The sequence below is a fragment of the Saccoglossus kowalevskii genome, chromosome 2 (genome assembly GCF_978046115.1).
Source record: "Saccoglossus kowalevskii chromosome 2, keSacKowa6.1, whole genome shotgun sequence".
NCBI lineage: Eukaryota > Metazoa > Hemichordata > Enteropneusta > Harrimaniidae > Saccoglossus > Saccoglossus kowalevskii.
This window is the reverse complement of record NC_140642.1, coordinates 36,309,663-36,322,810: the sequence shown is the minus strand read 5'-3', so window position 1 is coordinate 36,322,810 and position 13,148 is coordinate 36,309,663. Positions and strand designations below refer to the sequence as shown.

General features: G+C 37.0%; 1 protein-coding gene across 1 annotated transcript; it reads left to right on the top strand.

Annotated features, from left to right (window-relative positions):
- The first annotated feature begins 3,131 nt into the window (after positions 1-3,131).
- On the top strand, positions 3,132-10,478 carry LOC100374906 (extracellular tyrosine-protein kinase PKDCC-like). The gene is made up of 7 exons (XM_002731208.4): positions 3,132-4,041; positions 6,802-6,915; positions 7,491-7,598; positions 7,995-8,244; positions 9,192-9,302; positions 9,612-9,788; positions 9,917-10,478. The coding sequence occupies exons 1-7, from the start codon at positions 3,367-3,369 to the stop codon at positions 9,997-9,999; spliced, it is 1,518 nt and encodes a 505-aa protein (XP_002731254.1). The 5' UTR covers positions 3,132-3,366; the 3' UTR covers positions 10,000-10,478.
- Positions 10,479-13,148: the final 2,670 nt, after the last annotated feature.

Below are 13,148 nucleotides of genomic sequence, written 5' to 3'. Positions count from 1 at the left end.
ATAAATTCTGAATCTTAACTTTTTACTAACCTCATCAGTTACACTTGGAACTTTTCGTTCATGACGTCATAAATAACTTTTATACTCGAGTAAATCACATATACAATACAAGAAACATCATATAAAAAATCTAAAACCGCCTAAAATTAGCCAAACCTCGGAAAAATCATAAAATATGCAGGGAAACACATGTTGCAGCATTCAAGTTCCAATAAAAACGAGCAGAACAGATATTCAAACACGTATTGAAAAAGTATTTGGTAAATTTGAAAGGTTATTTAATGTTAAAATTACAAAGTTTATATATAGTTTATAAAATTTTGAAATTTTTGTGTTATTTATTTAGTTTTTTTTTGTCTTTTGTGTATGCATTTATTTAATAGTATTTATCAATTAACGAAACAATGCAAATTTATTTCGTAATTATGTGGCATACCAATGTACCCATGACATACTAAGAATGATATTGTACATAAGCATGTATGTACACACTGCCAGCACTAGTTTAGATAGCCCGAGGAAAAGCACGAGAAAATGTGCGAGCCCTCCAGTTTCACTCATACTTAGTCATCAGCAAATTACGGAATTTATTTATACAGTTGAGATTTAATTGGACTTCTGTAATCAAATATAAATGATGAGTTAGGACAGAATAGACACACGGTAGTAGATGATCTCACCCAATTATATTATCGATTTCTTCAAATCGGTACCCATTGCGAGTTGAAGAGTTCCGAGTGGTGGCGCTATTGAACTCAGTGATGGCACCTTTGGGGTAAGTGGTTTATCGTGTGCCTTGCTGCACAGTGAACAACCATCTGATTAAATTCCGATGTAGGCATAGGCTCTAATTTTTGTTTATTGTTATTTTTTAATTGTTGTATTTACGGCGACCAGTGACGATAAATAACAAACTTAATAATGACAAGTAAAACCAAAAGATATTCATAAGTAACAATAAAAAAATATAATAAAAAGGTTAACTACCATTGGGAGAAGGCCGGGTCAAACAGAAGCAACTCATTTTTTAACTTCCAATGAGTACAATATGAAATTCCCATAAACGCAGTAGGGATTACTAGTACTACAGAATACTAGCTCAATATGTTATTAAATTTCTCTCCGTTTTGATTTTTTCACATGGTTTTTAAAGTTTACATAGAAATGTGGACAGAATGCATTACTGGTACATTGGACAATATTTAACATTGAATGAAATGGATGATATGAAAGAATTATGTCTATGAATCATTGCCCTTCATTATAACTTTTTCATCCAATCAGCTTCAACCTTGCACATTGTATGAAACAATTGTAACTGTAATTTTGTTCCATTAATATGTTATTATTAGCTTATCTCCTCTTCTGGGTGACAATCAACTCACTCCACTTCTCCACAAATGAAAACTTCTTCACAACATTATCACAACATATATTTATCTGTCACACACCCCAGCCTACCCCCTCCACTACCTGGGTAAAATCGCACTCATTTGGTAGCTGTTTTTTTCATCATGAACTGGGTTACTAGTTCCATGGTTTTATATTGCAAATTTATGAGAATATAATTAAACAAAGGCGAACCATTTGCATACTTCTGTCTCGCGATTTGAGGAATTTGACGTACTATCTACACAGAATTAATACTAATCTCAATTTTCCAGATTGAATATGGAACAAATACACTTTTAGAATTTCAATAGAAATCAATGGATATAAATCCAAAGTGCAGTGCACACAACGCGGGCAGTAGGGAAAGGCGAATAATTAGAATTTAGATCGACACTTTCCTTGATCGCGCCATTTATCTAAATTAATAAACGATACATAGCTTTATATGTATGTTACATTTTCCACGATTTCCACGAGACCAAATAATCACGTTTTAAATATAGTCCCTAATATATTTCATTCGAAAACATGTTATAGCGCCCCCAATGTTCACTAATAATTCTAAAACGAAGCTTATGTTCTGATATAAATGACCTTCAATACGTTCTTGTACATCAATAGCATTGAGTAATTAAATACGTACAATTAGTTTTGTCCAAGTTTACGTAAAGTAACTGCCATACAGTGTGAATTACAGTAAATTTTACTAAAACATTTTTCAAGCAAAAAAAAAAAAACGATCTTTCGCAGCTTAGAGACTACATTAATAGTTAGTTGAGTATATGAATCCATATTTATCTGAATTCAAAATTCACAAATACTTATAGTCAAAATTTAACGTCAATGCAAGCATACGTATTTCACTCATTTTGTGCAAAGTCCACCGCAATTGTGTTTTGCACTATCTGGTCACATACTAGTACTTGGTGTTGGTTAACAAGAATCGACTATTTTCTTCAAACATTTTCGCAGTAGCGTTAATTTTGTGACCATTTTAAGATTTACGCCTATTTCTGCAAGATGGTTAAAAGTTGAAAATCATAAAATTAAAAACATCGTGTCCACCATGATATCGTATAACTTGAATGTCAGACCTACACAACCGTGTATAATCACTGCAGCGCTGTAGTATTGTTAAGAAGACCTATAAATACCCGTGTAGTGAACATAACAATATAAAGATGGCTGTAATTAAGGACTGGAGTGAAAGAATAATGATTAGTCAATACTTCTTTCTGTTAACCAATTGTTCGCATTGGCCGTAAATGGGTGTTCTATATTGTTCCTTGTTTTGTGAGGATCGACAAAGGAAATGAAAGGGAAATGAATAGAGCATTTTATCGCGCAAATAGAAGCAAAGTTGTTATTATGAACGCTAGATTAGCATGGCTTTCTTCCCAGGAGTAGATTACTCTACCTGAACCAGGGATGACGCCAGAGAGAGCACGACTAACGCAGACACAGGTAAGGTCATTGAATAGCAGCCATTGACCCGAGGCTAAAGGCAACCTAGCAGTGAGAACGACACCTACTTGCACTCATTCATCACCGGCTTTGGATACTCCACCCTTACAAAGGATTTAATGGAACTTCAGCATCTTGGAGTGTTGGCATTGTGTAAGTAGTAGCGGCCAGCCTTACTGCCGGTCTATCACCAAGTCTGACAAGGCCATTGCTGCAGGTCTTTAAAACGACGCCCTCTATACGTCGTATGTTTATTTTATCAATCACCATTCACACCAAAGCTTCTTTTAATAGCCGCAATTAACGAGCGTTGATGACGAATCAATTTGTCCTTATTTGTCACGTGTGTTCATTATTTAATGTCTGATAGAAGAAGTGAAGTTATGGTATGAAAGGACTGTTCCTGTTGTTTGTCACTGCTGTTTATTATTCAGTCAATGGGAGGATCTCAGTATACCTGGTATACGCACATCATGTTCCGAGACAGTGAAAGGAAAGCCATGCACTAAGATGGCGCGATGCAATATTGGACTACCCTTGCGGGTGTTGGCTCGCCACCGTCGTCTCATCACTTTCCTGTTCATGATGGTCTCATGGTTTATGTACGCTGAGAACTATCTTGTATGGCCAACGAACAGATCTAGATTCTCTATGCACAGTTCGTTGTTCTCCGTAACGAAAAACGGCGACAGGCACTCACCGATAATGGGATTCGAGACGCGACTAACTAAACATATAAGGGAATTAGAGACAGACTTAAACAACTACCGACACCAAGTCAGTGCTTATAAAAACTCTGTGGATCAGTTACACATGGATGCTATGGAACCAAATATAAGACGCCTGATGGACATCAAACAGTTTAAACTAACGGGAGAGGACACGCTCTCATCGACGTTTCACAATGGACATGACACTGATACCCACGACGGCTATTTGGGATGTTCTCATATTTTCAACGCTAGCACCAAAGAACGACTTGGGATGGGCTATACAAAATATGTGGAAAGAGCGGAATATAATGGCAATGAAATTGCCATAAAATCTGTAGCGATGAATGGACGCGATGTGAACGAATGTGTAGCACGATATATGAGCAGCGCCGATTGTCTAAAGCTAGCCAACTATAAGCTACTGAAAGAGATCACTCTATTCAATGCGTTGAAACACACAAACGTTTTGAAGGTAATACATTGATTTATTTTTTTTCAAAAGAAATATAACTAACAGTTTGTGAGTTATCATAGTAATTGTGTCGAATATTATAATACTTTTATTGGGAAGGTTGTGAGTTTAGGGAGAATTTTGTCTTTTTTGCGTGGCGTTAACGCGTATATGTTGGTCTATACATGGCACTGCAATTGATACCCCGTCATACTAAGAGGGCAACTCGAAAGTATGGGAGCCTCTGAGGCGTGCAAAACGCCTTTATTAAGATCAACAGCTCTTTGTCAGTTTATGTTCACTCAATTTCTCAGCAATATTCAACGAAAAATATCCGTGTATAAATCGAAGGTCATCAAAGGAAGGAAATCTCGTCGCGTAGGGGAAACCTACCACTGAATTGTGTATGTGCCGTGTTTTTTTGAGGGGGTCATATTTAACATTCCGCGTTGAGACGATGACAAAGAACCCAAATCGCCGACAGATGGCTAGTACATGGTGCCGTTTTCACCTTTAACAACCACCCGATAGAACAATAAACTATGCTGATATATACCTCAATACCATTTCTAAATTTAATAAGATTCCCGATGATACACACCCGAGTTGACGACTTTTATAGAATACCTGAGATATTACAAACATACAACGGTATAAGTTGTTGACACATTTCCACAGTTTTTACTGTGCACCAATTTCCCACAAATTGCCGCAGTATGATGCAAGTTTACTTAAAATTAATGTATATTATATGTCAGAGTTGAACTCTGAATATTCAACGTATAAATTCATAGAAAAACAACAGTTTGAAACCCTTTCGTCACGGTCGACCTTCGCCCCTACATAACCACACCAGCATGCTACCTCGTAATATCATTGCTATAGTTTCAAATACTGAATTACCATTTGATATAAGTTGAATATCATTTTTCAACCGTTGTCATTTCCCCTCGCTTCAAATAACGAGCTTAATGTACATACTACATCTGAGGCAGAATGTAGTGTGGCCACCCATTATCATGGCCAGTCTTCAGTTTAAACCGCCGTGCTCGCTGACAGACAAAGGCATTACTATGATTCAGCTTACATTTTAACTAACGGCGTTTTCCGCCTCATGAATTTTTAAAACACTATCAGAAAACCATACCATGGAAGAAAATCTGATCTAAATCTTTTTAACAAGATTTTCTAGGCTGAAGACATCGCTAATAACAGTAAAACTGTATTGTATTCCTAAATTAGTCAAATTCTGCAACAAAGAAATATGCGTGCCACACAGGGCAGGCAGATGGAAACTGTCTTACATTAACGTTATTTATTTATTTTTCTTCTGGGGTGTGTTTACTACTGGGCTATGCAATGGACTACGGAGAATGAAACTTTGGTGTAAACAAAGATAAAATTTCTTGTAATTTGTTAACCCATCGCTGTCAGTGCCCCGGGCCCTATATAGACCGTGGCATCTCCAGCCCACATACGGGTTTAATTTATAAATGATTGGGTTGGTGTTTAAAACGTTATTTTTAGCTCTAGTATTTCACCAAATTGCTATCACTCACACTGGGAACAGGGATTCTCCATATTGCACCGCTTACACTGTTTACGCGCTAATCGACTTGTAATTAGACAGAGAGCAAACCGACTAGTAATACCTGATATGGCGCTTGCTATGTGATTGGGTTGCCTGTATTGAACTCATCTAACGAATCAACCTCACGTCTCGCTCTATATAACATACACGTGTAAACTTACAACATATTACTCTCCAAAAGCAACTTGAACTTAAAGAAAGAACAGCGTACACAAGTAAAACATAATAATATGGAATATATTCTGTTCGTTGTTATTATTTGTGTGAATAACGGCGTAATAAACGTATTGAATTCTTGAGGTTAAGGCGAGTGGAATGACGAAGGCAAACATACAGTGTCTATTTACTATCATTAAAATCCCATCTAAAGTGGCAATGTCAAATAAATGGTCTGACGTTTAAACAAAAACAGTACGTACAATTACAAGAAACAGTGCGTTTTTTAAGATTATATCTCCAATGCGATCGCTTTCATCTATACGCTCACCCGATTGTAGCTTGCGGATATTTAGCGTAATTATTATTTCTGCATTAGACAGCGAGGTCAAATCGTGTATTTCTGCATTGCTAATCCTGTGAGTGGCGTTTTACATTAGGGACAGTGAATTTCCTTTCTAATAGGTCAACGGATAGTAGGCTGACAGTGATCAATAATATCAGAGCGACATTCATTGTATACCGAGCAATGCATCATTCCGGATTAACTGAAATGCCACAGTTAAGCATCGAAAATATCCACGGATTTGGTTTATTTTGATTGTCAACGATTATGACATTTTAGTGGAATCATTACTTCGTGACTACTATAGGGAATCTAATGTAATTCCGAAATTGTGGGAGATTGTTGACATGGCTATCAGCATTGTATTGCTTACAAATGAAATGTACACCGCATAGTACACACAGTGATGCGACTATACTTTCAAGGGCATTCAGAAAAATCCTGAATTCCTACACGAGTACAAAGTACCCAGTGTTAAATCGGTGAATTTGCTATGCCGAAGAATATACAACTATGTGTACCGTGAATATGAAACAAAGATTAGAAGTTTTATTATATTATTATAATATCTTATATACAGAATGTCACGTTCTTTACTATGAGAACTACTATGTTCTTTCTTTTCTTTGTGAAATTTGAAATGATATAAAGAAAAAAAAAAACATTTATATTTCTCTTTGCTTACTAGGTTCTAGGCTCATGCCTGGGCGATGTCGATAATCAGGTGAAAGTAATAACGGAATTGGGAAAACCGGTGAACATTATCAATCTTCTACAGCTTTCGTGGGAGGATAGGTTCCGGGTAAGGTTTGATTCATGTACTACGATAAGATAACGAGTCGTGTCATCGAGTCTGGTGACAAACGTTCTTCTATTACTCAGTAGAACAATATTGGACATTCCCCAGGGCACGTTCGTTTATCACAGCAAACAGTATCGTATACGTATATTCACACACACTGCGTTTTTCAGATATATATATATATTATAAATGCAGATGTTATCTTTAATTCAATTACTAATTACCTAATGATAATTTCTATCGAAATTCGCAATAAAAACTGTGTTTATTGTCTTTAACAACCGTTGCCATAGCAACCCTTTGCTATCAACGGAGAAACGATTGATAAGTACGAGAAACACCGTTTTAGAATTGACGTTACATCTAACGTAGCTGTCAGCTTACATAATTTTATAAATCGTTGAATATTCAAATAACGTTGATATATTAACATATTCCGCGGGTAAATTAGTGTACTTTATTTATGCATTCTGTATAACATGATATTTATGCTAGGCGATTTCCAATCATATTTGTTCTCAAGGGAATTATATTTGTATATTAACTCGAATTCTTCCTCCTAATTCTGTCTTCAGATTGCCTTGGGGATAGCCCGGTTACTTCATCATTTAGCTCGCTCTCCCATGGGCTCATTGGCTATTCATGACTTCAAACTGGCTCAGTTTGTAACTGTTGGCGGCGAGGTAAGTCTCCTCTCAACTCTTCGCCTTATAGTCTATATTCCCCAGTGAATCGGTTGCATTTCTCAGATTTCTGATGATATCTTCAGCGAAGGCATGTCAAATGCTCGCTTTTACGCTTCGTCTGATATAGCGGAAACTCAAATCCCATGTGATTCGATGCACTTCTCACACGATTGTGCGGCTCTTCCAAGACATGTCAGTACCCTGTCAAGAATGTATACTGACGCTAAATGTTGTTTTTGGACCCTAGGTGCGGACGGAGGAAAGGAGTAAATGCCTGGACGCCAGGGGTCTCTGTCATGTGATGCATATCGAATTTCAAATCTCAATTTATTTTTTTCTGTCTTCGGGCAATTTGCGTAACTATTGTTTAAAAATTCTATTTCTAAACACCAGATCAAACTAGCCGATATAGACGATGTGGACAACGAAGAACCAGTCTGTATGACATCGGAAGACTGTGCGAAAGCAGCGACATCTGCCACTTCAAAGAGCGTACACTTGCCTTGCGTCAATATGAGGTGCCAGGCTTTCTCAGAAAAAATCAATATCTACAACAGCTATCGCTACTTCTTCAGTTATCTTTTGCCATTCGATGTCCCGAGCACCATTAAGCCAATCGTTGACCAGATACTTAATAACAGCGGTAAATACAATGATGTATATAAGCTCAGACTAGTAATTTACTAGTCTGAGCTGTAATACACCGAGTTTATGGAGGACGGTGTGAATTTGTTTTATATAAAATATTTATAAATTTCAAATGGCGATTGAAAACAACTTAACCATTCACAAGCGTTGGCGGCATTCATGATTTGAATGAAGCGCGAGGATCTTTCTTTTTTTTTTACAAATGTCCATAAAACAAATTAACGCCTTCACGAAACTCGGTGTATAAGTAAGGTTTTATTGTGAAAACAACTTGAACGGAACGGAGTTAACTGTGACATCATGTGTATTTCTAAATGTCTAAATTCGCCAGTGTATCGAGTTACACTTTAATCATACAAGCTGACCTATACAGAGACATTCCATTTTGAACCACGGCTCTTGATTAGCGAGTTAATTATAAAAGCTTTTTTCTCTCCGAAAAAAAATCACTCATCTTTCTAACCTTTGAGCCAGACTTCATGTAATCATCACCGCGGCGTAGTCGTATGCACCATGGCGCGTAATGCGCTTCTTCATCAAATTTTGATTTTGCTTCTCGGCTTCCGGTGATCAGACAGACATGCTAGTAAATACACGCCGACAGCGGCACAGATGGCTCGTCCTTGTTGTCGTTCCTACGTAACCATACACCAAGTCGGCGTGATCAAAGAAAAGGAGGACTCACAGAAGATTGTTAAATGTCAAGCACCCTATGGAGGTGGTGAGAGTGATTGATTATGGCATATCATACGTCACAGAGACGGGGTATCGTGTTACCATGCATCGATCACGTGATCCATTATGTTGAACGAGTGATGAACTCTCTCAATTCAAAGGATCTTTTGCAAGGACGTGTGCTTTAAATCTCACTTGAAATGTACACCGGAACATGACCTAAAATGTCACATACTAACCGTACGCATTTAATTTTATACTTAATAGCAAATTTCAATTGGACAGCAGCAATGTTACAGAGAAAAATGGAAGAGTGTCTGCTCTTCTACACAAGCGGAGAATACTTGGCACGGAATGAGAACGCGGACCAGACAACCGGTGAGAATCAGTTTAAAAATGAATAACTGGACAGGAAATAAAATCAATAAAGACGACCAAGACGAACAAGACGCCCACGCAACCTTATCTAAAGTTCTTGTCATAAAGTACCATACTTTGTGATGATAATATAGCAGGAAAACGTATTATCGTGGGATATGCATACTAGTATGTTTTCCTGCTATATTATCATCACAATATCACACATTTCGTGCATGAATGAAATAAACATGGACAAAATAATTCTATTTGGAAAAAATAAAGTGTTTTAACGGTGGTCTGAAATAATAGAGTTTACTTCATTCACAGTGTATCGTGCAATACCTGGCCATGATCTCCCCGGAAAACACGACTACCCTTGTCTAATATCACATTCCGGTAATGGATGTACGACATCAGCGTTTGATGTGAGAGAAGCGGAAGAGATATGTACACGTGACAAGGAATGCCAAGCAATTGTGATGACGTCACGTTTAACCTGGTCTGGTACGTATCAGTGTTTCCCCCAACATAGAAAACAATCACAGTAATTCTAATATAGTACACAATTATTTATATTAATTCTTGTGGCGGGTATTAATTCTGTTAATTTTTCGTTCTCATACTTTCACCAGGTCGTGTTGTTATTTATTTAAAAAACAATTCCACTGATCCAGAGCCGAACCCAAACACGACACTTTACGTGAGAGTCACGTAATGACTAAAGAAGCTGGGAATCGACAAGAGTCGTAGGTGACCAACATAACCAAAGACAGGAGCTGAAAAATACTATTATATGGGTTTTCCGCTGTAATGCATCCGTGTCATTAATATACAAATTACGCCATGATAAAATGTCAAATTCTCTATGCGAAAGATGCTACAGACTCTAGTTTAGCAAGCATATATACGAGGCAGAATTTGAAACACAAACTGGAAAAAAACAAGCTACTCTCTGATTGGTCCGACTGTTACGACTGGATAGCCAATCAGACACAATCTTGCAAGTAGTTTTGCAATGAGTGTACATTTCAAATACAGGGTATTGAACAGAACCAAGACCCAGTCTTGATGCATATTTAATTATTTATTTAGGGGAAATATCCCACATTGGATTGGAAATCCACAATACTATATGCTATATTATTTATAATATTTGATGCATATATGAATAAATTATTTTTATATTATTATAAATGAATCGAGCGATTATAACTACATAGAACACTAAGTGAGGGCTAAGTGAGACAGACAATCCACAACCATATCCCAATCCACAACGGGTTCCATGTGAACGTTGAAAGGGATCGGTTGTCAAAAACCGTTGTTTTATTTTGTCATCGAGAATTCATGATTACACAAACCTTATGTCTGATCAGTAGACCAGATACATCTCGTTATTTGCTGAGAACGGGGATCATTTGGGCCATAATCTGCTGTAATCCAATTAGTAAGCAGTTATTACCACTAGGCGAAGAACGCAGGTAATTGGCGACACGAAAATGTGCAGTAAATTAGATTCCCGTTCAATCGTACACTAATTGCTTGACTACTGTGTCATAGTGACTGTATATTAATGACGGTCATATATATATGGGTATTATAATAACACGCACACATACAGTTAACGAGAGAACTTGTTTTTATTAAAGACATGAGAGATTGAAAAAGCTGCGAGAATATAACAGATATTTAATAATTTTACCGTTCTATTCGTTGTTCGCTGGTGTAAGGATCGAAGTATACAGTTTAATTCTCAAAGACGGACCGGAAGAGAAGTCAGCAGAAGACAACATATTTTTTCGTTAACGCGGGGAAAGCTGGTTAGCGTGGGGGAATGAGAGCAGTGTAAGTATGTAGCCAAACTATCATTTCAGAGGCGTGGATTTAGTCGACGAGAAACTAAATAACAAAACATGATAATATTGACGCGTAATATTTCAGTAACTGTTAAATGTAACTTCACTGCTACTAGTTAGATAGGACGGTTAAAGGGCGGTGGTCGTTGCGCAACGCGTGCACGAGATATGGGTCTCATATAAAAAAAAAGATGGTGAGTTTGACTGTTGCGCAGTTCAACAAGTACAAACTGGGACGTTACCGAGCCTCAATTAGGTATTTTTTTAAGTGGAAGGTATCGAAAGTGTCACCGATGGTAATTTGTGCAACGACGACCATCTTTAATGCAATACTTATATTCAGCCCTGTACATCATACAAGTCACTGAGACTAAAAAGCATGTACAATTACAACATTCACCAACATGCATGTCCAATAATGTGACACAAAATAAAATAATAATAAACGAAACAAGAAGACAAAAACTAATAATATACCTAGCAAAGCCTATGCTAACCAAGACAACCTGAGACTATGCCAGGAGGTACATCCGGGATGTAAGCTTTTCAACAGTTGACAAGAAAAATAAAGTAGACATGTAAACTAATGTAGTCATATTTGATGGATGCATTTGTCCAATGCACGGGCATGGTGAATACACAAACTGACCTTCAAATTACTGCAATTTATGGTCAATTAGAGATTTAATAACACGGACCATTACACTGTTTTTCATCGATATTACAATTAGACTTGACCTTTAAAGGAATACAATTCTACAGGTGAATCAGTTCTCCAGACATATAGGAACATGTTTTATTGAGAAGGGTCCTATCATTCAGTCTATATGTTTGTTTAATGAGATGCAACATTCTGATTGTTCCCGCAGTTGTTTCGCGTACTTACATGATCAACGTAGCGACGGATTTGGACACGTTTAAAACAACCCAGTCGTCGTATTTGATATGGGTCTCACGCGACATATACAGTGCGCACAATGTTTGCTCGAATATATATATTATATATACCGTGCATGACAAATTGTGCGAATTTACAACGTAACTGACACAATAAACGAAATGATGACTGTAATTTGAATTATTCAAATTTAATATTCTACTACATCAAAATATTACGTAAAGCGCTATAGTATTCGGAAAAGACTATATTATCCCATTTATACGCGGGATAACGCGAACAAAATCTAAACTTGGTTATGAATCATTTTTGGCATAGTTTGTGAACAAGCTTTCTTTAAAAAAAATGTTCGTTTAGTTTCACGATGTGTTCACAGAACAATTATTTTCAGAAAGTTCGTTTAATATCTGTCAATGCTTGTAGGCGTGTTAACGAGCGACCGCTGGTGGCGCCATACACATCAACTACTCACTACTCGACTGGAACTCGGACCACTAAACCACTAATAATTATTTATAAGTGGTCTGACTGGAAGTAGAGGCAGGGTAGCATTGTCAGACTTTAACGATGGTGGAATATGTTTTGTTTACTGGCCAGATTTTTTGTGAGCAGAGTAATCGTCAATGTTATGGAGATTAGAACATGTAATTGAATATCCGATACTTATGGCTCAATGTTTGCCGATATATGTAATCTATTTATAGCTTAGTGCATCTGGTTCGTCAGAAATACAATTGTCTAAAACAGATACACTATATACATGACACACTCGAGTGAATCTAGATGATGTCGACTCGCACATTTACATATGATGTAGGTCATTATTTCAACATACATGTAGTATGGTACACGATACAAGGTATTTGTTGAGTACATTTATCTGAAAAAGGGCAAACATTGACATCCTTCAATACGAACTGCCGTCAGCTAGTAAAGCATGGTGTTTAGTTACAAAACAAATATTCAGGTGAAATAGAATGGCAGACGAACATATTAACATGCACCCAGGTGAATAGCATTCTCATATAGATCACTGTGTATAGATGTGGCAGGCCAGATGAAAATTACCATTTTTTATAATCTCCATAATTTCACACCACATAAAAAATA